Source organism: Salmo salar, chromosome 19 (assembly GCF_965601325.2).
Source record: "Salmo salar chromosome 19, fSalSal1, whole genome shotgun sequence".
Lineage (NCBI taxonomy): Eukaryota > Metazoa > Chordata > Actinopteri > Salmoniformes > Salmonidae > Salmo > Salmo salar.
This window is the reverse complement of record NC_138309.1, coordinates 87705001-87732332: the sequence shown is the minus strand read 5'-3', so window position 1 is coordinate 87732332 and position 27332 is coordinate 87705001. Positions and strand designations below refer to the sequence as shown.

Below are 27332 nucleotides of genomic sequence, written 5' to 3'. Positions count from 1 at the left end.
TTTCCAAATGCCTGAAGGTACCACGTCCATCTGTACAAACAATAGTACGCAAATATAAACACCATGGGACCACACAGCCGTCATACCACTCAGGAAGGAGACACGTTCTGTCTCCTAGAGATGAACGTACTTTGGTGCGAAAAGTGCAAATCACTGTTCCAGACTACGGTTTGCAACTGCACATGGGGACAAATATCGTACTTTTTGGAGAAATGTCCTCTGGTCTTATGAAACAAAAATAGAGCTGTTTGGCCATAATGACCATTGTTATGTTTGGAGGAAAAAGGGGGAGGCTTGCAAGCCGAAGAACACCATCCCAGCCGTGAAGCACGGGGGTGGCAGCATCATGTTGTGGGGGTGCTTTTCTGCAGGAGGGACTGGTGCACTTCACAAAATAGATGGCATCATGAGGAGGGAGAATTATGTGGATATATTGAAGCAACATCTCAAGACATCAGTCAGGAAGTTAAAGCTTGGTCGCAAATGGGTCTTCCAAATGGACAATGACCCCAAGCATACTTCCAAAGTTGTGGCAAAATGGCTTAAGAACAAAGTGAAGGTCTTGGAGTGGCCATCACAAAGCCCTGACCTCAATCCTGTAGAACATTTGTGGGCAGAACTGAAAAAGCGTGTGCGAGCAAGGAGGCCTACAAACCTGACTCAGTTACACCAGCTCTGTCAGGAGGAATGGTCCAAAATTCACCCAACTTATTGTGGGAAGTTTGTGGAAGGCTACCCGAAATGTTTGACCCAAGTTAAACAATTTAAAGGCAATGCTACCAAATACTAATTGAGTGTATGTAAACTTCTGACCCACTGGGAATGTGATGAAAGAAGTAAAAGCTGAAATAAATCATTCTCTCTACTATTATTCTGACATTTCACATTCTTAAAATAAAGTGGTGATCCTAACTGACCTAAGACAGGGAATTTTTACTAGGATTAAATGTCAGGAATTGTGAAAAACTGAGTTGAAATGTATTTGGCTAAGGTGTATGTAAACTTCCGACTTCAACAGTAAATACGTAAATAATCACAAATGTTTAGAAAATAAAAGAAAGAAAGAAAAGCTGCAGTAAAATATAGAGGGGCAGCTGTAGTGATACATGCCTTCAATGTCTATTACTGTTTTTCTCAATTGCTAAAACACAATTTCCTGAAAACATTAAACACAAAACCTCATCTTCAAGCACTATTTACATAACCTCTGACTCCTCTCGCAAAATGAAAACATTCACCTCAAAACAGTTTTACCCGTGTTCAAAATCAAACACTGCTCTCAAATCATAAACAAAGTGATCAAAATGATATACGCTCTCAAGCAGTCAGTAAACAATACACCGAAAAATATAGAAAACACATTGTTCAAAACATGCAATTCTCAGGGAGAAGTACATTTTTAATCTATAAATATATTCATATTTTTTCCGTCATTGTCTTTTGATGAAGGAAAACATGTTCTGTCATAGTAGCTCAAAATTGATCAGAAATTACTCTGCTTTGCTCTTTGCAATTTAGTTTTTTGTTCTTCCTCCTCCTTGTACCCCTATTTTTACATTACTGTACCCTGCATCTCACAAACGTGTCCTTTGTCTCTGTGATACTGTAACTCTTGTTCTTTGTTGATATGAACCTGCAACCAGTCAAAATCTATTGAGCAGTCAGTACTGTTAATAAATGGAAAGCACAATGTTCAGGGCCATACCATTTGTCCATTGTACAGTATACAGCCTACAAATACACTGTACTACAGTAAACAAATACTAAAAGGGACAAAAATCAAAGGAGTAAACATGTGATCAATGTGCTTGTTCTTGTCTTTGGGCTGGGTCAGGCCAGAGCACTTCGTCCACATCACAAGCAATATTGTCCCTCCTGAGGCAACGGGGGAAGAAGCCTCTTGTGTGCCGTATCCAGCCCTGACATGATTCCTCACCTATATCACCACAGGATAAATCCATGGCTTACAGCAGATTTACTCTGGTGTAGGGTTGTCTATCATACACTTTCCATCTCCAAGAGGAGAAAAACTCCTCAATCGGATTCAGGAAAGGGCGAGTATGGAGGGAGGTACAAGTTCATAAACTGTCCATTGATGTTAAACCAATACCCTTACATGAGCAGCTCGGTGGAAACTGACATTGTCCCACACTATAGGTGGGAATGGGATTCTCATTTAGCTCTTGACCTTGCTGCTCTTGAACCTGCTGCTCAAATAAAATATCTCTTAGATTGGCCATAAATGTTAGAAGGTGCTGGGTGTTATATGTCCCGAGTGTAACATGGTGGTGTAGAACACCATGGTTGCTGATAGCAACACAGATTGTGACATCGCCACCTTGTTGACCAGGGACTTCAACAATGGCCCCGCTGTCCAATCATGTTTCGGCCTCTCCTTCTCCTCTTTGTCAGATTGAAGCCTGCTTCATCGATAAAGATGAACTCATGGGGTCTGTCCAAGGATTCCAAGTCAAATATTGTCTGTGTGTAGAAATCCAATATACTGTATGTAGGATTTTGTAAGTCGTACAGAGACAGTGCTATACTGTAGAGTACAATTAGGCCTACTGTATGCACTTCTGATTCACATACATTGTATGTACTGAAGAGTATTGTCATTCACATAGTATGTGTTAGTACTGTAGACAATCTGGATTACAGTAAATGTTTCTGAATGTACACTTACTTGCACATACTGAGCACAAGTACAACGAGAGAGAGAGAGAGAGAGAATTTTCAAAGTTTATTTTCAGATTTTACATTACTTTTCATTAAGGGCCATCACTTGACTCATTTCCATAACAACATATTGTATAGAATTAGTGTTAGGTTTAGGGTTAAGGTTAGGAGCTAGGGTTAGGAGCTAGGGTTAGGGTTAGGAGCTAGGGTTAGGGTTAGGAGCTAGGGTTAGGAGCTAGGGTTAGGGTTAGGAGCTAGGGTTAGGGTTAGGAGCTAGGGTTAGGAGCTAGGGTTAGGGTTAGGAGCTAGGGTTAGGGTTAGGAGCTAGGGTCAGGAGCTAGGGTTAGGAGCTAGGGTTAGGGTTAGGGTTAGGAGCTAGGGTTAGGAGCTAGGGTTAGGGTTAGGAGCTAGGGTTAGGTTTAGGAGCTAGGGTTAGGGTTAGGAGCTAGGGTTAGGAGCTAGGGTTAAGGTTAGGAGCTAGGGTTAGGTTTAGGGTTAGGAGCTAGGGTTAGGAGCTAGGGTTAGGGTTAGGAGATATGGTTAGGGTTAGGAGCTAGGGTTAGGAGCTAGGGTTAGGAGCTAGGGTTAGGGTTAGGAGCTAGGGTTAGGGTTAGGAGCTATGGTTAGCGGTAGGAGCTAGGGTTAGGAGCTAGGGTTAGGGTTAGGAGCTAGGGTTAGGTTTAGGGTTAGGAGCTAGGGTTAGGAGCTAGGGTTAGGGTTAGGAGCTAGGGTTAGGAGCTAGGGTTAGGAGCTAGGGTTAGGGTTAGGGTTAGGAGCTAGGTTTAGGAGCTAGGGTTAGGTTTAGGAGCTAGGGTTAGGAGCTAGGGTTAGGAGCTAGGGTTAGGGTTAGGAGCTAGGGTTAGGGTTAGGAGCTAGGGTTAGGAGCTAGGGTTAGGGTTAGGAGCTAGGGTTAGGGTTAGGAGCTAGGGTTAGGAGCTAGGGTTAGGGTTAGGAGCTAGGGTTAGGGTTAGGAGCTAGGTTTAGGAGCTAGGGTTAGGGTTAGGAGCTAGGGTTAGGGTTAGGAGCTAGGTTTAGGAGCTAGGGTTAGGGTTAGGAGCTAGGGTTAGGAGCTAGGGTTAGGTTTAGGGTTAGGGTTAGGGTTAGGGTTAGGAGCTATGGTTAGGGTTAGGAGCTAGGGTTAGGAGCTAGGGTTAGGAACTAGGGTTAGGGTTAGGAGCTAGGGTTAGGAGCTATGGTTAGGGTTAGGAGCTAGGGTTAGGAGCTAGGGTTAGGGTTAGGAGCTAGGGTTAGGAGCTAGGGTTAGGAGCTAGGGTTAGGAGCTAGGGTTAGGAGCTAGGTTTAGGAGCTAGGGTTAGGTTTAGGAGCTAGGGTTAGGGTTAGGAGCTAGGGTTAGGAGCTAGGGTTAGGGTTAGGAGCTAGGGTTAGGAGCTAGGGTTAGGGTTAGGAGCTAGCGTTAGGGTTAGGAGCTAGGGTTAGGAGCTAGGGTTAGGGTTAGGAGCTAGGGTTAGGGTTAGGAGCTAGGTTTAGGAGCTAGGGTTAGGGTTAGGAGCTAGGGTTAGGAGCTAGGTTTAGGAGCTAGGGTTAGGGTTAGGAGCTAGGGTTAGGGTTAGGAGCTAGGGTTAGGTTTAGGAGCTAGGGTTAGGTTTAGGAGCTAGGGTTAGGGTTAGATTTTGCAGTTAAGGTTAGAGTAAGGGTTAGGGTTAGGGAAAATAGGATTTTGAATGGTGTTGAATTGTGTGTCCCCACAAGGTTTGTTATACAAGACTGTGTGTGTGTGTGTGTGTGTGTCCGTCTGTGCATGTCTGTGTGTCCTGTTGTGTTCCAGTATAGAGAAGAGATGTGTGTCTTGTTGTGTCCCAATATATTCCAGGCCTGCTGCTGCTTTATAAGTGAGTCCTTTGTCCCTGGTTGATGATGGCTTATTTCTGGACCGGAAGCCATTTTAATATTCCACTGACCCCGGCCACAACTGACCCTGGCCACAACTGACCCCGGCCACAACTGTCTGGGAAGGAGAGAGGGATACAGAGAGAGGGGGGGGGGGGGGGGGAGACAAACTGGGAAGGAGAGAGGGATACAGAGAGAGGGGGGGGGAGACAAACTGGGAAGGAGAGAGGGATACAGAGAGAGGGGGGGGGAGACAAACTGGGAAGGAGAGAGGGATACAGAGAGAGGGGGGGAGACAAACTGGGAAGGAGAGAGGGATACAGAGAGAGGGGGGGGGAGACAAACTGGGAAGGAGAGAGGGATACAGAGAGAGGGGGGGGAGACAAACTGGGAAGGAGACAGGGATGGGGGAAGAGAGAGAGAGAGGGGAGGGAGAGAAACTGGGAAGGAGAGGGGGATACAGAGAGAGAGAGAGAGTGATGCAAAGAGAGAGGGAGGGTAGAGAGAGATAAGGGTGGGTGGCAGAGAGACCAGGGTTAAGTAGGTCATCAGAGTTCTCTTTCTGTAGTTTCTATATTGAGTCCTGACTAGAGTCATTCAGCAGGATTCTGGCACGCAAGGCTTTACTGATGAGTCCTGACTAGAGTCATTCAGTAGGAGTCTGGCTGGACTGGTACTTCCTGTCACTCTCCATTGTCATGTAATGGTGTCAGTATTGGTGAGGCTCCACGTGACACCCTACTGACCAGAGCCCCATATGAAAGAGATGCATCCGTCCACAGCCTGTCCTCGTCTGTTACCCAGCCGTGGTACCCAGGTATCCAGGTACCCAGCCGTATTGCCCAGCCGTGGTACCCAGGTATCCAGGTACCCAGCCGTGGTACCCAGCCGTGGTACCCAGGTATCCAGGTACCCAGCCGTGGTACCCAGGTATCCAGGTACCCAGCCGTGGTACCCAGCCGTGTCTGTATGCATGCTGTGAAAGAGAGGAGAGTTAGGTTGTGCGTGTGAGTGAGTGAATCTACGTGCCCTTATCTCATTGGGTTTTCAAAGGATTTGTGTGTGTGTGTGTGTGTGTGTGTGTGTGTGTGTGTGTGTGTGTGTGTGTGTGTGTGTGTGTGTGTGTGTGTGTGTGTGTGCTATCATCTAACCATTGTGTTGTGCAGCTCTGTAGTAACACTAAGCCCACCATCACAAAACTCATTAGGGCCTTTTGGCTTCAGCTACATGCTGTTGGATATTTCTACATTCTTAAATTTAACCTTTATTTAAACGAGGCAAGTCAGTTAAGAACAAATTCTTATTTACAATGATGGTTTACCAGAAGGCAAAAGGCCTCCTGTGGGGACGGGGGCCTGGGATTAAAAATAAAAAATATAGGACAAATAAACACTCATCACGACAAGAGAGACAACACAACATGGTAGCAACACAACATGGTAGCAACACAACATGGTAGCAACACAACATGGTAGCAACACAACATGTTACAAACACAACATGTTAGAAACACAACATGGTAGCAGCACAACATGGTAGAAACACAACATGGTAGCAACACAACATGGTAGCAACACAACATGGTAGCAGCACAACATGGTAGCAACACAACATGGTAGCAACACAACATGGTAGCAGCACAACATGGTAGCAACACAACATGGTAGAAACACAACATGGTAGAAACACAACATGGTAGCAACACAACATGGTAGCAACACAACATGGTAGCAACACAACATGTAGCAACACAACATGTTCAACACAACATGGTAGCAACACAACATGGTAGCAACACAACATGGTAGAAACACAACATGGTAGCAGCACAAAAAATGGTACAAACATTATTGGGCACAGACAACAGCAAAAAGGGCAAGAAGGTAGAGACAACAATACATCACACAAAGCAGCCACAACTGTCAGTAAAAGTGTCCATGATGGAGTCTTTGAATGAAGAGATGGAGATCCTATCCTGCAGCAGAGCAGTGAGATCCTCCAGCAGAGCAGTAAGGTCCTCCAGCAGAGCAGTGAGGTCCTGCAGCAGAGCAGTGAGATCCTCCAGCAGAGCAGTGAGATCCTCCAGCAGAGCAGTGAGATCCTCCAGCAGAGCAGTGAGGTCCTGCAGCAGAGCAGTGAGATCCTCCAGCAGAGCAGTGAGGTCCTCCAGCAGAGCAGTGAGGTCCTGCAGCAGAGCAGTGAGATCCTGCAACAGAGCAGTGAGATCCTCCAGCAGAGCAGTGAGGTCCTCCAGCAGAGCAGTGAGGTCCTGCAGCAGAGCAGTGAGATCCTCCAGCAGAGCAGTGAGATCCTCCAGCAGAGCAGTGAGATCCTCCAGCAGAGCAGTGAGGTCCTGCAGCAGAGCAGTGAGATCCTGCAGCAGAGCAGTGAGATCCTGCAGCAGAGCAGTGAGATCCTCCGGCAGAGCAGTGAGGTCCTCCAGCAGAGCAGTGAGGTCCTGCAGCAGAGCAGTGAGATCCTCCAGCAGAGCAGTGAGATCCTGCAGCAGAGCAGTGAGGTCCTGCAGCAGAGCAGTGAGATCCTGCAGCAGAGCAGTGAGATCCTCCAGCAGAGCAGTGAGGTCCTCCAGCAGAGCAGTGAGGTCCTCCAGCAGAGCAGTGAGGTCCTGCAGCAGAGCAGTGAGATCCTCCAGCAGAGCAGTGAGATCCTCCAGCAGAGCAGTGAGATCCTCCAGCAGAGCAGTGAGGTCCTGCAGCAGAGCAGTGAGATCCTGCAGCAGAGCAGTGAGATCCTCCAGCAGAGCAGTGAGGTCCTGCAGCAGAGCAGTGAGGTCCTCCAGCAGAGCAGTGAGGTCCTCCAGCAGAGCAGTGAGATCCTCCAGCAGAGCAGTGAGATCCTGCAGCAGAGCAGTGAGGTCCTGCAGCAGAGCAGTGAGATCCTCCAGCAGAGCAGTGAGATCCTCCAGCAGAGCAGTGAGGTCCTGCAGCAGAGCAGTGAGATCCTCCAGCAGAGCAGTGAGATAGATCCTCCAGCAGAGCAGTGAGATAGATCCTCCAGCAGAGCAGTGAGATCCTGCAGCAGAGCAGTGAGGTCCTCCAGCAGAGCAGTGAGATCCTCCAGCAGAGCAGTGAGATCCTCCAGCAGAGCAGTGAGGTCCTCCAGCAGAGCAGTGAGATCCTCCAGCAGAGCAGTGAGGTCCTCCAGCAGAGCAGTGAGGTCCTCCAGCAGAGCAGTGAGGTCCTCCAGCAGACCAGTGAGATCCTCCAGCAGAGCAGTGAGGTCCTCCAGCAGAGCAGTGAGATCCTCCAGCAGAGCAGTGAGGTCCTCCAGCAGAGCAGTGAGATAGATCCTCCAGCAGAGCAGTGAGATAGATCCTCCAGCAGAGCAGTGAGGTCCTGCGGACTGGATTTAGGTCTTTGTGGGCCAGCCGACAGGCATAGCTCCATTTGTGAAAGAAGGATTTGGATTTGAGATCGAAGCACAGGGGGTCAGGGTGGTATGTTATCCCTGATAGGGAGAGAGAGAGACGGGGAGAGAGAGGATGAGAGAGACAGAGAGAGAGGGAGAGACAGAGAGGGAGAGCGAGAGACAGAGAGACAGAGAGAGGGAGAGAGAGAGTTATATAGAGAGAGAGGGAGATGCGGTATGAGTGTGTTGCTATTCTAATGCGGTGTGTGTGTGTGTGTGTGTGTGTGTGTGTGTGTGTGTGTGTGTGTGTGTGTGTGTGTGTGTGTGTGTGTGTGGTGTGTGTGTGTGTGTTGCAGGACGGCTCATGCCAGGACGAAGGGAGAGGCAGCAGACCAGGCAGCTCTCTCGGCCAGACAAGATTGTGACATTGCTAGGGCCGTCTCTAGGGAGCTGTCCCCAAACTTCCACCAACCAGGTAACATTCTAGACCACCTTGTCAGATTCATGATCACATAACTGTCACGTATCAGTCCATTCACTGCGTATTAGTAAGAGCCAGATCAAAGGTTCTGACGACGTCATAAGAGTTTGATGTTACAGAACTATACATTTACCTGACTTCAGCAACTCGCCAGGTAACCTGTCGGCCCAATAGCAAAACATCTTGAAGCATGTGGTGGACAGCATGACTGGGGATAGGGAGAGATTGAATATGTCCGTAAACACACCAGCCAGCTGGTCTGGACATGCTCTGAGGATGCGGATAGGGATGCCGTCTGGCCCGGCAGCCTTGCGAGGGTTAACACGTTTAAATGTCTTACTCATGTTGGTCAAGGAGAAGGAGAGACCACAGTCTTTGGTAGCTGGCCACGTCTGTGGCACTGAATTATCCTCAAAGCGGGCAAAGAAGGTGTTTAGTTTGTCTGGAAGCAAGACGTCGGTGTCCGTGACGTGGCTGGTTTTCTTTTTGTAGTCAGCGATTGCCTGTAGATCCTGCCACATACGTCTCCTGTCTGAGCCGTTGAATTGCGACTCCACTTTGTCTCTATACTGACATTTTGCTTGGTTGATTGCCTTGCGGAGGGAATTACTACACTGTTTGTATTCGTGCCATATTCCCAGTCACCTTTTCATGGTTAAATGCGGTGGTTCGCGCTTTCAGTTTTTGCGCGAATGCTGCCATCAATCCACGGTTTCTGGTTAGGGAAGGTTTTAATAGTCACAGTGGGTACAACATCTCCTATGCACTTCCTTATAAACTCACTCACCGAATCAGATTATAAATCTATATTATTCTCTGAGGCTACCCGGAACATGTCCCAGTCCGCGTGATCAAAACAATCTTGAAGCATGGATTCCGATTGGTCAGACCAGCATTGAATGGTCCTTAGCATGGGTACTTCCTGTTTGAGTTTCTGCCTATAGGAAGGGAGGAGCAAAATGGAGTCGTGGTCAGATTTGCCTTAGGGAGGGCCTTGTAAGCATCGCAGAAGTTAGAGTAGCAGTGATCCAGTGTATTGCCAGTAGGAGTGCTACAATCAATATGCTGACATAATTTAGGTTGCCTTGTTCTCAAATTTGCTTTGTTAAAATACCCAGCTACAATAAATGCAGCCTTAAGATATGTGGTTTCCAGTTTGCATAAAATCCAGTGAAGTTCCTTGAGGGCCGTCGTGGTATCGGCTTGAGGGGGGAATATACACGGCTGTATACAATAACCAAGGAGAATTCTCTAGGGAGATAATACGGTCGGCATTTGATTGTGAAGAATTCTAGACCCGGTGAACAAAAGTTCCTGTATGTTGTTAATCATGAAACATACACCCCCGCCCTTCTTCTTCCCGGAGAGATGTTTATTCCTGTCGGCGCGACGCATAATGATTCCAGGTGGCTGTACCGACTCCGACAATATGTCCCTAGAGAGCCATGTTTCCATGAAACAGAATATGTTACAATCCCAGATGTCTCTCTGGAAAGCAACCCTCGCCCTAATTTCGTCGACCTTGTAATCTAGAGACTGGATATTAGCGAGTAATATACTCGGAGGCGGTGGGTGGTGTGCAGAAGACCGCTCCGTCTTCTTCTTCTCCGGCAGTGTTGTTTTGAGTCAACCTCTAGAATCAGTTCGGATGCCCTGGGTGATTCGGACAAAGGATCCACTTCGGGAAAGTTGTATTCCTGGTCGTAGTGCTGGTAAGTTGACGTCTCTCTGATATCCAATAGTTCTTAAGATTTTCTGGGCTATTAATGTAAGAAATAATACATTAAAAAAAGTAAAATACTGCAGAGTTTCCTAAGGACTAGAAGCGATGCAGCCCACTCTGTCGGCACCATCTTGCGTATCAAACCTGTCCTTATACAAACAGGCCCCTATACAAAACAGGCCCCTATAAAACCTCCCAGGATAGATAGTAGAGTAGTCGTACACAGTGAAGTCATTGCAGCCCCAGGTTCCAGGTAACAGGTACCAGGTACCAGGGTTAAAGTTAGAGCCTGAGGGTGTGGTTGTTTTAAGCAGCAGTTAGGGTTAGGGTTAGGGTTAGTGCACTATATAGGGAATAGGGTGCCATTCATTACAGAGACGTCTGGCATTCTGGGTAATTTTAGACCAGAGTCTGTGAGGAAGGTTTCTTAGACCACAATGAACCACTGTGTTTCAGCTGTGACAAAAACAGACTTGTTAGGACGTGGTAGGAATGGGTACAGTACAGTACAGAATGACTTCTTTCAGACTCAAGAGGGGAATTGGAAGAGCATGGCTCAGTGGGTAGAGCATGGTTCAGTTGGTAGAGCATGGCTCAGTTGGTAGAGCATGGTTCAGTTGGTAGAGCATGGTTCAGTTGGTAGAGCATGGCTCAGTTGGTAGAGCATGGTTCAGTTGGTAGAGCATGGTTCAGTTGGTAGAGCATGGCTCAGTTGGTAGAGCATGGCTCAGTTGGTAGAGCATGGTTCAGTTGGTAGAGCATGGCTCAGTTGGTAGAGCATGGCTCAGTTGGTAGAACATGGCTCAGTTGGTAGAGCATGGTTCAGTTGGTAGAGCATGGTTCAGTTGGTAGAGCATGGCTCAGTTGGTAGAGCATGGCTCAGTTGGTAGAGCATGGTTCAGTTGGTAGAGCATGGCTCAGTTGGTAGAGCATGGTTCAGTTGGTAGAGCATGGCTCAGTTGGAAGAGTATGGTTCTTGATAGTGGGTTTGATTCCTGGGACCACCCATACGTAAAAATATTATATTCACGCTTGACTGTAAGTTGCTTTGGATAAAAGCGTCTGCTAACATCATTATAATATATATATCACACAGACACACACACACAGACTGTGCTATACTTTATCCTATATCTCTTCCGTTATTAAATTATAAAAGTGCAAAAGATTGAAAATATTTGAGGCATTTTACCAGTTTTTTGTTCGTTTTTTACTGGTAGTTTTTCATTCATAGTGCGAGTCTCAGTGTGGCTCAGTTGGTAGAGCATGGTGCTACCAACGCTGGGGTTGTTGGTTCAAGTTCCCGCTGGGAACACCCATACTCAGATGTGTACACACGGTGCAATAAGTCGCTTTGCTTAATGCATCTGCTAAATGATATATATTCTATGCTATATATTCTCAAAGCTCAGTAGTAGCAACTGCAGAATCATTGGGAGAATCTCAATTGCATTTCCTAGATCTCTTTCACCAAACCCATTGGATGAGATAGTCAGAGGGGAAGGAACTCTGACCTCATCCAATTGGTTTTGAGGAATTAGAGGCAGCATTGCCGCCCCCGGGAGGTGGGCGGGAGAGCCGGGCAGATCCAGACCGCGCAACTGAAAGACGGAAATTCTGTCAATAAAGAAGATTGCATTAAATTATTCTGCATGCAATCTGTTTTACCCTGATCAATCTGTTATCCCCTGATCAATCTGTTTTACCCTTATCAATCTGTTATCCCCTGATCAATATGTTATCCCCTGATCAATCTGTTATCCCCTGATCAATCTGTTTTACCCTGATCAATCTGTTTTCCCCTGATCAATCTGTTATCCCCTGATCAATCTGTTATACCCTGATCAATCTGTTATCCCCTGATCAATATGTTATCCCCTGATCAATCTGTTATCCCCTGATCAATCTGTTTTACCCTTATCAATCTGTTATCCCCTGATCAATATGTTATCCCCTGATCAATCTGTTATCCCCTGATCAATATGTTATCCCCTGATCAATCTGTTTTACCCTGATCAATCTGTTATCCCCTGATCAATATGTTATCCCCTGATCAATCTGTTATCCCCTGATCAATCTGTTATCCCCTGATCAATCTGTTATCCCCTGATCAATCTGTTATCCCCTGATCAATCTGTTATCCCCTGATCAATCTGTTTTACCCTGATCAATATGTTATCCCCTGATCAATCTGTTATCCCCTGATCAATATGTTATCCCCTGATCAATCTGTTATCCCCTGATCAATCTGTTATCCCCTGATCAATCTGTTATCCCCTGATCAATATGTTATCCCCTGATCAATCTGTTATCCCCTGATCAATCTGTTATCCCCTGGTCAATCTGTTATCCCCTGATCAATCTGTTATCCCCTGATCAATCTGTTATCCCCTGATCAATCTGTTATCCCCTGATCAATCTGTTATCCCCTGATCAATCTGTTTTCCCCTGATCAATCTGTTATCCCCTGATCAATCTGTTATCCCCTGATCAATCTGTTATCCCCTTAGCTGGGGCTGTGAGGTTTCCCCAACCACATTACCAGACCAGGAAACCGTCTGTGTTCTACTTCCTGGTAATAAGGGCCCAGAGTTGTCCATGGTCTGGTAATGTAGTCAGGAATACTTCAGGGCCCTAGTTAAAGGATAGGTAGCATAAACGTAACCACAGTTACGTATGGATCTATATTAGGATACGTATCAAAAGTCCCAAAGTTACAACCCTCTCTTTTCTATCTTTTTAGTTGTTACATAAAACCGATTACAATTCCGAACAATGTCGGAAAATGTTTTTCTGGGGGTTGTGGTGTAATATGGAGGACCAGGCAAACCAGCCTATTCCCTATAATCTCCAACAGAAGTTACTTCAAATGTAGTAACTTCAAATTAAACCAAATCGTTTGCACTCATGATTACTGGTTTCAATTTCCATACACTCAATTAGTATTTGGTAGCATTGCCTTTAAATTGTTTAACTTGGGTCAAACGTTTCGGGTAGCCTTCCACAAGCTTCCCACAATAAGTTGGGTGAATTTTGGCCCATTCCTCCTGACAGAGCTGGTGTAATTGAGTCAGGTTTGTAGGCCTCCTTGCTCGCACACGCTTTTTCAGTTCTGCTCACAAATCTTCTACAGGATTGAGGTAAGAGCTTTGTGATGGCCACCCCAATACCTTGACTTTGTTGTCCTTAAGCCATTTTGCCACAACTTTGGAAGTATGCTTGGGGTCATTGTCCATTTGGAAGACCCATTTGCGACCAAGCTTCAACTTCCTGACTGATGTCTTGAGATGTTGCTTCAGTATATCCCCATAATTTTCCTCCCTCATGATGCCATCTATTTTGTGAAGTGCACCAGTCCCTCCTGCAGCAAAGCACCCCCAAAACATAATGCTGCCACCCCCGTGCTTCACGATTGGGATGGTGTTCTTCGGCTTGCAAGCTTCCCCCCTTTTCCTCCAAACATATCGATGGTCATTATGGCCAAACAGTTCTATTTTTGTTTCATCAGACCCGAGGACATTTTTCCAAAAAGTACGATCTTTGTCCCCATGTGCAGTTGCAAACCGTAGTCTGGCTTTTTTATGGCGGTTTTGGAGCAGTGGCTTCTTCCTTGCTGAGCGGCCATTCAGGTTATATTGATATAGGACTCGTTTCACTGTGGATATAGATACTTTTGTACCTGTTTCCTCCAGCATCTTCACAAGGTCCTTTGCTGCTGTTCTGGAATTGATTTGCACTTTTCGCACCAAAGTACGTTCATCTCTAGGAGACAGAACGAGTCTCCTTCCTGAGTGGTATGACGGCTGCGTGGTCCCATGGTGTTTATACTTGCGTACTATTGTTTGTATAGATGAACGTGGTACCTTCACACATTTGGAAATTGCTCCCAAGGATGAACCAGACTTGTGGAGGTCTACAATTTTTTTTCTGAGGTCTTGGCTGATTTCTTTTGATTTTCCCATGATGTCAAGCAAAGAGGCACTGAGTTTGAAGGTAGGCCTTGAAATACATCCACAGGTACACTTCCAATTGACTCAAATTATGTCAATTAGCCTATCAGAAGCTTCTAAAGCCATGACATCATTTTCTGGAATTGTTTAAAGGCATAGTCAACTTAGTGCATGTAAACTTCTGACCCACTGGAATTGTGATACAGTGAATTGTAAGTGAATTGTAAGTCTGTAAACAATTGTTGGAAAAATTACTCGTGTCATGCACAAAGTAGATGTCCTAACCGACTTGCCAAAACTAGTCTGGGTAGGCATTTGATTGCCTGTTCAGGAGTCTTATGGCTTGGGGGTAAAAGCTATTAAGGAGCCTTTCTGTCCGAGACTTGGCGCTCTGGTACCGCTTGCCATGCTGTAGCAGAGAGAACAGTCTGTGACTAGGTTGGCTGGGGTCTTTGACAATTTTTAGGGCCTTCCTCTGACACCACCTGGTATAGAGGTCCTAGATGGCAGGCAACTTAGCCCCAGTGATGTACTGGGCCGTACACACTACCCTCTGTAGTGCCTTGCGGTCGGAAGGCCGAGCAGTTGCCGTACCAGGCAGTGATGCGATCAGTCAGGATGCTCTCGATGTTGCAGCTGTAGAACCTTTTGAGGATCTCAGGACCCATGCCAAATCTTTTCAGTCTCCTGAGGGGGAATAGGTTTTGTCGTGCCCTCTTCACGACTGTCTTGGTGTGTTTGGACCATTCTAGTTTGTTGGTGATGTGGACACCAAGGAATTTGAAGCTCTCAACCTGCTCCACTACAGCCCCGTCGATGAGAATGGGGTTATGCTCGGTCCTCCTTTTCCTGTAGTCCACAATCATCTCCTTAGTCTTGATTACGTTGAGGGAGAGGATGTTATTCTGGCACCACCCGGCCAGGTCTCTGACCTCCTCCCTATAGGCTGTTTCGTCATTGTCGGTGATCAGGCCCACCACTGAGCACGCACCCCTGAGGGGCTCCAGTGTTGAGGATCAGCGTGGCAGATGTGTTGCTACCTACACTCACCACCTGGGGGCGGCCCGTCAGGAAGTCCAGGATCCAGTTGCAGAGGGAGGTGTTTAGTCCCAGGATCTTTGGCTTCAACACCTAGCTTACAGCTTCATTCAATTAAACCAAAGTTTTGGAAATACATAACATCATCTAGTTAACCAGTTATTAAAGATTGTTAACTATATGCAGCTTTCTTAGCCAGCAAGCTAGCCAGCCAGGTAACATTAGCAATTTAGCCAACTAGCTATTAGTCTTTTAACATACACTCTTTGTAACGTTTGTCGTATGGAGTGGACCAAACTGCAGCGGGTATATTTAGCATCTTCTTTTATTTGAAGGAAAAACAACAAAACACTTATACAAAACAAACGACGAAAACAGTCCCGTAAGGTGCTCAGACTATACAAGGAACAACCACCCACAAAACACAAGAGACAACTAACCCACTTAAATATGGTCTCCAATTAGAGGCAACGACAACCAGCTGCCTCTAATTGGAGGTCGTTCCAAAACCCCAACAAAGAAATAGGAAAAACTAGATAAACACATAGAAATAGAAAACATAGAACATCAACCAAAAACCCCGAAACACACTAAACAAACACCCCCCTGCCACGTCCTGACCAAACTACAATAACAAACAACCCCTTTTACTGGTCAGGACGTGACACTCTTATCCAGAGTAACTTACAGTTAATGTATTTAAATTAAGATAGCTAGGTGAGACAACCACATAACACAGTCATAGTCAGTACAATTTTCCTCAATAAAGTAGCTATCAGCAAAGTCAGAGCTAGTAAGACAAGACAAGTGTGAGTGTTAGTGCAAGGAAGGTGAGGGTGTAATTCTTATTTACTTATGTTTTCATTTTGGAGGGAGGGGTGCTGTGGGATAAATCAAGAAACCTCCCTCCCAGGGCATCCCCAGGTTTATTTAGTCCTGTGACCTAGCCTGATAGCGCTGCATGGCCACCTGACAAAATGTTCGCTGGCCATAACATAGTTTGATTAACTGATTGACAATGAGAGCCATGTGAACCTGTCCCTTTACGCAGCTTCAGAGTCACACTGGCTGCATCCCAAATGGCACCCTATTCCCAATGTAGTGCACTACTTTTAACCAGGGCCCTATGGAACCCTATTCCCTATGTAGTGCTCTACTTTTAACCAGGGCCAGTAGTGCACAATATAAGCAATAGGGTGAGATTTGGGAGGCTGTGGACAGGGACAGGGTCTGGTTGTTGTGTAAAAAACTGGCAATGCTAGGCAGGTGTCCCAGAGTTCTAGAGTGTGTGTCCCAGACTTCTAGAGTGTGTGTCCCAGAGTGTGTCCCAGAGTTCTAGAGTGTGTGTCCCAGAGTGTGTCCCAGAGTTCTAGAGTGTGTGTTCCAGAGTTCTAGAGTGTGTGTTCCAGAGTGTGTTCCAGAGTTCTAGAGTGTGTCCCAGAGTGTGTCCCAAACTTCTAGAGTGTGTGTTCCAGAGTTCTAGAGTGTGTGTCTCAGAGTTCTAGAGTGTGTGTCCCAGAGTTCTAGAGTGTGTGTCCCAGAGTTCTAGAATGTGTGTCCCAGAGTTCTAGAATGTGTGTCCCAGAGTTCTAGCGTGTGTGTCCCAGAGTTCTAGAGTGTGTGTCCCAGAGTTATAGAGTGTGTCTCAGAGTTCTAGAGTGTATGTCCCAGAGTGTGTCCCAGAGTTCTAGAGTGTCCCAGAGTTCTAGATTGTGTGTCCCAGAATGTGTCACAGAGTTCTAGAGTGTCCCAGAGTTCTAGAGTGTGTCCCAGAATGTGTCCCAGAGTTCTAGAGTGTGTCCCAGAATGTGTCACAGAGTTCTAGAGTGTCCCAGAGTTCTAGAGTGTGTGTCCCAGAGTGTGTCCCAGAGTTCTAGAGTGTCCCAGAGTTCTAGAGTGTGTGTCCCAGAATGTGTCCCAGAGTTCTAGAGTGTGTCCCAGAATGTGTCTTAGAGTTCTAGTGTGTGTCCCAGAATGTGTCCCAGAGTTCAAGAGTGTGTCCCAGAGTTCTAGAGTGTCCTAGTTTATTAGGATCTCCATTAGCTACTGCACATGTAGCAGCTACACTTCTTGGGGTCCATATAAAACATACAAATACATGGCAAACTACGGAACAGTTATAGACAAGAACAACATAAGATATTTATTTTTTTATTTAGAATTTAATGTAATATGAGTTATATATTGAAATGACACCAAGAGACAACAAAAAATACTATGTACACACTATTAATATATGTGACTTGTTTAAGGAAACTATGCTTATGTCCCACGTCACTACTTCACAGGAAAGGCATTTGAATATACATTTCTTTCATCAAAATTTATTTTTGGGCCGAAATACCTTCTGGAACATGTGAACTTTCATGTGCCTTAATAACAAACTTGTATGCCTTCTGTAAATATGAATACAATTATTAAATTAGGATCCTAGTTGGTTTAGCCACAGATTGGCTGAGATAATCGCTGAGATAATGGATGGGCTGGACTTGCCGAGAGATGAGTTTTGGATTGGTCTGCCATGTAACATGTTTCTGTCTATAACATGAGCTGCTCAGTATGTGCAGGTCATCCTTTCTAACGTGACTTTTTTTTAAAGATATCACGAAGAACTGCAAAAGTGTTGCTAATGCTCTCCACTTTCTGGAGGACCGAGTTTTCAAATCAGTGGAATGCCCGGTGGAAGCAGAGTGTGATAATTAAGGAGATTGAGAAAATTCTGCCGTTTGATTGCAAATATGCGGAGGGAGTCGAAAAGCGAACACACAGAAGACAAAACACCTGTCTCCGGATTACATCTTCAAACTAAGGGCAACCATGGCATCCGTAACAGAGCGGGAGAATCATTCATCCAAAATCTTCTTTACACTCTCTTTGGATAATTCATTCCAATAATTTTAAAGTTAACAGCAGGTATTTTGCATGTAAGTTTAAGTATTTAGAAAATGCTGTCATAATTCTGTGCTGATAAACATTTACAATACCTAATACCTGTAAGAGTGGCGCAGTGGTCTAAGGCACTGCATCTCAGTGCAAGTGGCATCACCACAGTCCCTGGTTCGAATCCAGGCTGTATTACATCCAGCCGTGATTGGGAGTCCCATTGGCCCAGCGTCATCCAGGTTTGGCCGTCATTATAAATAAGAATTTGTTCTAAACTGACTTTCCTAGTTAAATAAAGGTTAAATATTAAATAAATAAAAAGAGAGTCTAGCTAGCTAAATTTTCAGGTATTATACATTCCTAATTTTGTCATAAAGTAGTTTTCATTGCAAGTTAAAGCATACTCTTAGCTAGCTAGCTAATGTTAGCTGGCTGATTCACTAGCTAACATTATGTGTATGATCTGTGTAGTATTATTATTCGTATCTCAGAGCCATTTGCATTGCTAATATTAGCCTAATGTTAGCTAGCTAACATTGAACCTGGTTGGTTAGCTTTAGCTACCTGCAGATTCATTCAGAGTAGCAACGTTATGAGTTGGGATTATGGTTCGTTGTTTAGCTAGCTAGCCACATGTCTAAACAAAAGACTCCACTATGCAAGTAACCGTTTCACTGTACAGTTCACTGTACAGACAGCTGAACTGGAGAAGTGTGAGACAGACAGCTGAACTGGAGAAGTGTCAGACAGACAGCTGAACTGGAGAAGAGTCAGACAGACAGCTGAACTGGAGAAGTGTCAGACAGACAGCTGAACTGGAGAAGTGTGAGACAGACAGCTGAACTGGAGAAGTGTCAGACAGACAGCTGAACTGGAGAAGAGTCAGACAGACAGCTGAACTGGAGAAGAGTCAGACAGACAGCTGAACTGGAGAAGAGTCAGACAGACAGCTGAACTAGAGAAGAGTCAGACAGACAGCTGAACTGGAGAAGAGTCAGACAGACAGCTGAACTGGAGAAGTGTCAGACAGACAGCTGAACTGGAGAAGAGTCAGACAGACAGCTGAACTGGAGAAGTGTCAGACAGACAGCTGAACTGGAGAAGAGTCAGACAGACAGCTGAACTAGAGAAGAGTCAGACAGACAGCTGAACTGGAGAAGTGTCAGACAGACAGCTGAACTAGAGAAGAGTCAGACAGACAGCTGAACTGGAGAAGTGTCAGACAGACAGCTGAACTGGAGAAGTGTCAGACAGACAGCTGAATTGGAGAAGAGTCAGACAGACAGCTGAATTGGAGAAGAGTTAGACAGACAGCTGAACTGGAGAAGTGTGACAGACAGCTGAACTAGAGAAGAGTTAGACAGACAGCTGAACTGGAGAAGTGTGAGACAGACAGCTGAACTAGAGAAGAGTTAGACAGACAGCTGAACTAGAGAAGTGTCAGACAGACAGCTGAACTGGAGAAGTGACAGACAGCTGAACTGGAGAAGAGTCAGACAGACAGCTGAACTGGAGAAGTGTCAGACAGACAGCTGAACTGGAGAAGAGTCAGACAGAAGGCTTCTATAGAATGGGGTGGTCATCAGGGTAAAGTCATGTAGTTTAAAGGCTTCTATAGAATGGGGTGGTCATCAGGGTAAAGTCATGTAGTTTAAAGGCTTCTATAGAATGGGGTGGTCATCAGGGTAAAGTCATGTAGTTTAAAGGCTTCTATAGAATGGGGTGGTCATCAGGGTAAAGTCATGTAGTTTAAAGGCTTCTATAGAATGGGGTGGTCATCAGGGTAAAGTCATGTAGTTTAAAGGCTTCTATAGAATGGGGTGGTCATCAGGGTAAAGTCATGTAGTTTAAAGGCTTCTATAGAATGGGGTGGTCATCAGGGTAAAGTCATGTAGTTTAAAGGCTTCTATAGAATGGGGTGGTCATCAGGGTAAAGTCATGTAGTTTAAAGGCTTCTATAGAATGGGGTGGTCATCAGGGTAAAGTCATGTAGTTTAAAGGCTTCTATAGAATGGGGTGGTCATCAGGGTAAAGTCATGTAGTTTAAAGGCTTCTATAGAATGGGGTGGTCATCAGGGTAAAGTCATGTAGTTTAAAGGCTTCTATAGAATGGGGTGGTCATCAGGGTAAAGTCATGTAGTTTAAAGGCTTCTATAGAATGGGGTGGTCATCAGGGTAAAGTCATGTAGTTTAAAGGCTTCTATAGAATGGGGTGGTCATCAGGGTAAAGTCATGTAGTTTAAAGGCTTCTATAGAATGGGGTGGTCATCAGGGTAAAGTCATGTAGTTTAAAGGCTTCTATAGAATGGGGTGGTCATCAGGGTAAAGTCATGTAGTTTAAAGGCTTCTATAGAATGGGGTGGTCATCAGGGTAAAGTCATGTAGTTTAAAGGCTTCTATAGAATGGGGAGGTCATCAGGGTAAAGTCATGTAGTTTAAAGGCTTCTATAGAATGGGGTGGTCATCAGGGTAAAGTCATGTAGTTTAAAGGCTTCTATAGAATGGGGTGGTCATCAGGGTAAAGTCATGTAGTTTAAAGGCTTCTATAGAATGGGGTGGTCATCAGGGTAAAGTCATGTAGTATAAAGGCTTCTATAGAATGGGGTGGTCATCAGGGTAAAGTCATGTAGTTTAAAGGCTTCTATAGAATGGGGTGGTCATCAGGGTAAAGTCATGTAGTTTAAAGGCTTCTATAGAATGGGGTGGTCATCAGGGTAAAGTCATGTAGTTTAAAGGCTTCTATAGAATGGGGTGGTCATCAGGGTAAAGTCATGTAGTATAAAGGCTTCTATAGAATGGGGTGGTCATCAGGGTAAAGTCATGTAGTTTAAAGGCTTCTATAGAATGGGGTGGTCATCAGGGTAAAGTCATGTAGTTTAAAGGCTTCTATAGAATGGGGTGGTCATCAGGGTAAAGTCATGTAGTTTAAAGGCTTCTATAGAATGGGGTGGTCATCAGGGTAAAGTCATGTAGTTTAAAGGCTTCTATAGAATGGGGTGGTCATCAGGGTAAAGTCATGTAGTTTAAAGGCTTCTATAGAATGGGGAGGTCATTGTACTGATGTCAATACTTTTGACCAGAGCCCTATGTTGGGAAAAGGTATAATTAAATCCAGTAAAAAGTTCTCCCATAGTTGTTCTAGTTTCAAAGGTAAGAAATGGGAGAAATGTATTGTACAAATATTTATCAATATGATGAAACACTTCTTTCCTTGTAAAAATATTATTATAGTTACAATAACTAAGTTACAATAATTATAAGATACAAGAACTACGTTACAATAACTATGAGATACAATAACTACATTTCAATAACTACAATAACTAAGTTACAATAACTACAATAACTAAGTTACAATAACTATAAGATACAATAACTACATTGCAATAACTCCAATAACTAAGTTACAATAACTCCAATAACTAAGTTACAATAACTACAATAACTAAGTTACAATAACTATAAGATACGATAACTACATTACAATAACTACAATAACTAAGTTACAATAACTACAATAACTAAGTTACAATAACTACAATAACTAAGTTACAATAACTATAAGATACGATAACTACATTACAATAACTACAATAACTAAGTTACATAAACTACAATAACTAAGTTACAATAACTATAAGACACAATAACTACATTACAATAACTATAAGATACAGTAACTACAAGACCCTGCTAGGTAAAGTCCCCCCTCCGCTCACTGGTCACCATAGTAGCACCCACCTGTAGCACGCGCTCCAGCAGGTATATCTCTCTGGTCACCCCCAAAGCCAATTCCTCCTTTGGTCGTCTCTCTTTCCAGTTCTCTGCTGCCAATGACTGGAACGAACTGCAAAAATCTCTGAAACTGGAAACACTTATCTCCCTCACTAGCTTTAAGCACCAGCTATCAGAGCAGCTCCCAGATCACTGCACCTGTACATAGCCCATCTATAATTTAGCCCATACAATTACCACTTCCCCTACTGTATTTATTTATTTATTTATTTTGCTCCTTTGCACCCCATTATTTATATTTCTACTTTGCACTTTCTTCCACTACAAATCTACCATTCCAGTGTTTTACTTGCTATATTGTATTTACTTTGCCACCATGGCCTTTTTTGCCTTTACCTCCCTTATCTCACCTCATTTGCTCACATTGTATATAGACTTATTTTTCTACTGTATTATTGACTGTATGTTTGTTTAACTCCATGTGTAACTCTGTGTTGTTGTATGTGTCAAACTGCTTTGCTTTATCTTGGCCAGGTCGCAATTGTAAATGAGAACTTGTTCTCAACTTGCCTACCTGGTTAAATAAAGGTGAAATAAATAAAATAAACATTACAATAACTACAATAACTAAGTTACAATAACTACAATAACTGCATTACAATAACTATAAGATACAATAATGACATTACAATAACTACAATAACAAAGTTACATAAACTACAATAACTAAGTTACAATAACTATAAGATACAGTAACTACATTACAATAACTATAAGATACAATAACTATATTACAATATCTACAATAACTAAGTTACATAAACTACAATAACTAAGTTACAATAACTATAAGATACAGTAACTACATTACAATAACTATAAGATACGATAACTACATTACAATATCTACAATAACTAAGTTACATAAACTACAATAACTAAGTTACAATAACTATAAGATACGATAACTACATTACAATATCTACAATAACTAAGTTACATAAACTACAATAACTAAGTTACAATAACTATAAGATACAGTAACTACGTTACAATAACTATAAGATACAGTAACTACATTACAATAACTATAAGATACAATAACTACATTACAATAACTACAATAGGTGTAAAATAGTAAATAACGGCTACTTCTCAGAGAGTTTTGAATTGTCAAGAGGAGTTAAACAAGGGTGTCCGCTGTCACCATATCTATTCGTTATGGCCATCAAAATGCTAGATATTAAAATCAGATCCAATAACAACATAAGAGAGTTTTTACAGTGTTTTTACAGCTAATGCCGGTTTGCCTGAGGCTAATGCCATGCAGGTGTTTGTACACATGCATATACACACACACTCTCATTCAAATAAACGCATACAAGAACACACTATCAAGGCACAAGGCGAGACCCAGATGCAGACACAGGAGGCAGATGGTTGGAGTCTTACAATGTTTATTAATCCAAAAGGAGTAGGCAAGAGAATGGTCGTGTACAGGCAAAAGGTCAAAACCAGATCAGAGTCTAGGAGGTACAGAGTGGCAGACAGGCTCGTGGTCAAGACAGGCAGAATGGTCAGGCAGGTGGGTACAGAGTCCAGAAACAGGCAAGTGTCAAAACCAGGAAGACTAGAAAAAGGAGAATAGCAAAAGGAGTATGGGAAAACCATTGTTTGACTTGACTAAACATACACTACGAACTGGCACAGAGAGACAGGAAACACAGGGAGAAATACACTGGGGAAAATAAGAGACACCTAAAGGGGGTGGAGACAATCACAAGGAACAGGTGAATCAGATCAGGGTGTAACACACACACATACATGTAATTGTGCCAGACATGCACACAAACATACACAATTGCCATTGCTGTTATGATTTTAGTTGTCCTTGATGTCCTTTGTTTTGAATTATTATTATAAAAAAAAATAGAAATTGCATTGTTGTTTTCTTCTGTCTTTTCCTTTTGTCTTTGTAGTTCATTGTCTTGGTTGTTGGTGCATTGGGGGGTTCTTGGGGGTGGGGAATGTAATTAATTGTATTTTTTATTTTTGTTCTTGAGGGGGCACTGTGGGAGGGGTCTCGAATGGTTGAGGGAGCAGATATTGGAGAACTGTGGGGGGATCTTGGAGGGTTGAGGGAGCAGCTATTGGGGAACTGTGGGGGGATCTTGGAGGGTTGAGGGAGCAGCTATTGGGGAACTGTGGGAGGATCTTGGAGGGTTGAGGGACAGCTATTGGGGAACTGTGGGGGGATCTTGGAGGGTTGAGGGACAGCTATTGGGGAACTGTGGGGGGGATCTTGGAGGGTTGAGGGAGCAGCTATTGGGGAACTGTGGGGGGATCTTGGAGGGTTGAGGGAGCAGCTATTGGGGAACTGTGGGGGGTACTTGGAGGGTTGAGGGAGCAGCTATTGGGGAACTGTGGGGGGGGTACTTGGAGGGTTGAGGGAGCAGCTATTGGGGAACTGTGGGGGGATCTTGGAGGGTTGAGGGAGCAGCTATTGGGGAACTGTGGGGGGTACTTGGAGGGTTGAGGGAGCAGCTATTGGGGAACTGTGGGGGGATCTTGGAGGGTTGAGGGAGCAGCTATTGGGGAACTGTGGGGGGTACTTGGAGGGTTGAGGGAGCAGCTATTGGGGAACTGTGGGGGGGGTACTTGGAGGGTTGAGGGACAGCTATTGGGGAACTGTGGGGGGATCTTGGAGGGTTGAGGGAGCAGCTATTGGGGAACTGTGGGGGGGGTACTTGGAGGGTTGAGGGAGCAGCTATTGGGGAACTGTGGGGGGATCTTGGAGGGTTGAGGGAGCAGCTATTGGGGAACTGTGGGGGGTACTTGGAGGGTTGAGGGAGCAGCTATTGGGGAACTGTGGGGGGGTACTTGGAGGGTTGAGGGACAGCTATTGGGGAACTGTGAGGGGATCTTGGAGGGTTGAGGGACAGCTATTGGGGAACTGTGGGGGGATCTTGGAGGGTTCGGGTTCACGTTTTTTGGCCTGGTGGGAGATCTGTCAACATGCCCTCGAGCAGGGTATTGACCCTGGATGCTTCTGTGTGTCGCTCTGAATGGGAGTCTATGTCACGTCCTGAACATAGAGTGCTCTTCTTTTCTATGGTAGAGTAGGTCAGGGCGTGACTGGGGGGTTTATCTAATTTATTTTTTCTAGGTTGTGTTCTAGTTTCCTTTTTCTATGTTGGTGTTTGGTATGATTCCCAATTAGAGGCAGCTGGTTGTCTCTAATTGGGGATCATATTTAAGTAGTTTTTTTCCCACCTGTGTTTGTGGGAGATTCTTTTTGAGTTAGTGCATGTTGCACCTCTGTCGTCACGGTTTGTTGTTTTGTTTATTAGTTTATTGTTTGTCTGGCTGAGTTTCACATTCAAATAAAAGATGTGGAACGATACACACGCAAGCGCCTTGGTCTCATCCTTCAGACGAACGTGACAGTCTATTGGATGACTGGTGTGATGTAGTTTTTGAGCGGCTTCACTGCAACTATATTGTATGTTTCAGATATTCTATAATATAAAATAAATAACAATAACTACAATAACTAAGTTACAATAACTCCAACCAAGTTTGTTTTTAAACCCTTTTCATTTGTAATTGACATCTCATACACAGCAGATTATCGCCTAGCTTCTTTGTGTGTGTGTGTGTGTGTGTGTGTGTGTGTGCCTGCGTGTGAGGGTGTATGGTGGGCGTGGTTAAATGGTCTATATCTGGAGGTGATGTGTGTTCACTAATGGAGACAAAGCTGGAACCCCAGGCAGTGCTCTGAGGGGGGAATACCTCTGCTCTCTGCCCCCTCTCCCTCTCCCCTGCCTGGGCCTGCTCTCTGCCCCCTCTCCCCTGCCTGGGCCTGCTCTCTGCCCCCTCTCCCTCTCCCCTGCCTGGGCCTGCTCTCTGCCCCTCTCCCCTGCCTGGGCCTGCTCTCTGCCCCCTCTCCCCTGCCTGGGCCTGCTCTCTGCCCCCTCTCCCCTGCCTGGGCCTGCTCTCTTCCCCCTCTCCCTCTCCCCTGCCTGGGCCTGCTCTCTGCCCCCTCTCCCTCTCCCCTGCCTGGGCCTTGATTTAAAATTACTCTGATATTGTAGATTATTTCGTTTTAGGAAAGTATTTATCAATCATAAAAAACAGGTTTGGAATAGCCTTTACTCACGAAAGAAAGAAAGTGGTGGTTTGATTCATTGGGCTCCCGAGTGGTGCAGCGGTCTAAGGCACTGCATCTCAGTGCTAGAAGCGTCACTACAGACCCTGGTTAGATTCCAGGCTGTATCACAACCGGCCGTGATTGGGAGTCCCATAGGGGCGGCACACAATTGGCCCAGCGTCATCCAGGTTAGGGTTTGGCCTGGGTATGCCGTCATTGTAAATAAGAATTTGTTCTTAGCTGACTTGCCTAGTTAAATAAAGGTTAAATAAAACATTAAATAAAAATATTGATTACATTAGAAAAACAATTAACTATAAGCTTTGGTAACTATACAGATTGATTAAGAATTGATTTACTGTATCCATTAGTAACACAGCTGCTGCTTCCTGTCCTAGACTATGGTGACATCATCTATCAAAACACAACCAAGTCCTTACTTTGCGAATTACATGTCATTTGCAACTATCTTTTCGGATTCAATCTTGGATGCCACTGTTAAGACCGACCCATCATTGCACAATGTCTGAGTCACTAAATGGTGTGTCACTTCCAAACAGAAGACAACTGTATTGGTACCACTTTCATTTTGAATGTATCCAGCTTAAATGTCCCTTTATATACAGTATATTTAAGCAATAAGGCACGAGGGGGGTGTGGTATATGGCCAATATACCACAGCTAAGGGCTGTTCTTACATACAGCGCAACGCGGTATATTGGCCATGTACCACAAACCCCCCTAGGTGCCTTATTGCTATTATAAACTGGTTATCAACGTAATTAGAGCAGTAAAAATAAATGTTTTGTCATACCTGTGGTATACGGTCTGATATACCATGGCTTTCAGCCAATCAGCATTCAGGGCTCGAACCGCCCGGTACCAGACTACTCCTGAAGCACACAGCAGCAATTACACATCCCAAGGGTACATCACGAGGTTACAGTAAGATCTTTCAGATACAAAGGCCCAAATGACTGGAATCATTTACCTATAGATATCAGGGCATTGAAATTCACACAGTGAATTTAAGAAAGCCCTTTTTTATTCAAATTTTAAGGACAAACTGTTTGTGTTTTTAACTAATAAAAACATCACCGTGAAGATATTAGTAAATATGTATTCATGTACACTACCGGTCAAATGTTTTAGAACACCTACTCATTCAAGGGTTTTTCTTTATTTTTTTTACTGTTTTCTACATTGTAGAATAATAGTGAAGACATCACAACTATGAAATAACACATATGGAATCATGTAGTAACCAAAAAAGTGTGAAACAAATCAAAATATATTTTATATTTCAGATTCTTCAAATGGCCACCCTTTGCCTTGATGACAGCTTTGCACACTCTTGGCATTATCTCAACCAGCTTCACCTGGAATGCTTTTCCAACAGTCGTGAAGGAGTTCCCACATATGCTGAGCACTTGTTGGCTGCTTTTCCTTCACTCTGCGGTCCGACTCATCCCACAC

General features: G+C 44.4%; 1 protein-coding gene across 1 annotated transcript in view; it reads left to right on the top strand.

The window, feature by feature from the left end:
- The window catches only part of LOC106579742 (junctophilin-1), a 130869-nt gene that overhangs the window by 66505 nt on the left and 37032 nt on the right, over nucleotides 1-27332 (top strand). The window contains exon 3 of the mRNA XM_082966024.1: nucleotides 8253-8371. Within this exon, the coding sequence (XP_082822150.1) occupies nucleotides 8253-8371 (119 nt within the window). The remainder of the gene's footprint in view (nucleotides 1-8252; nucleotides 8372-27332) is intronic.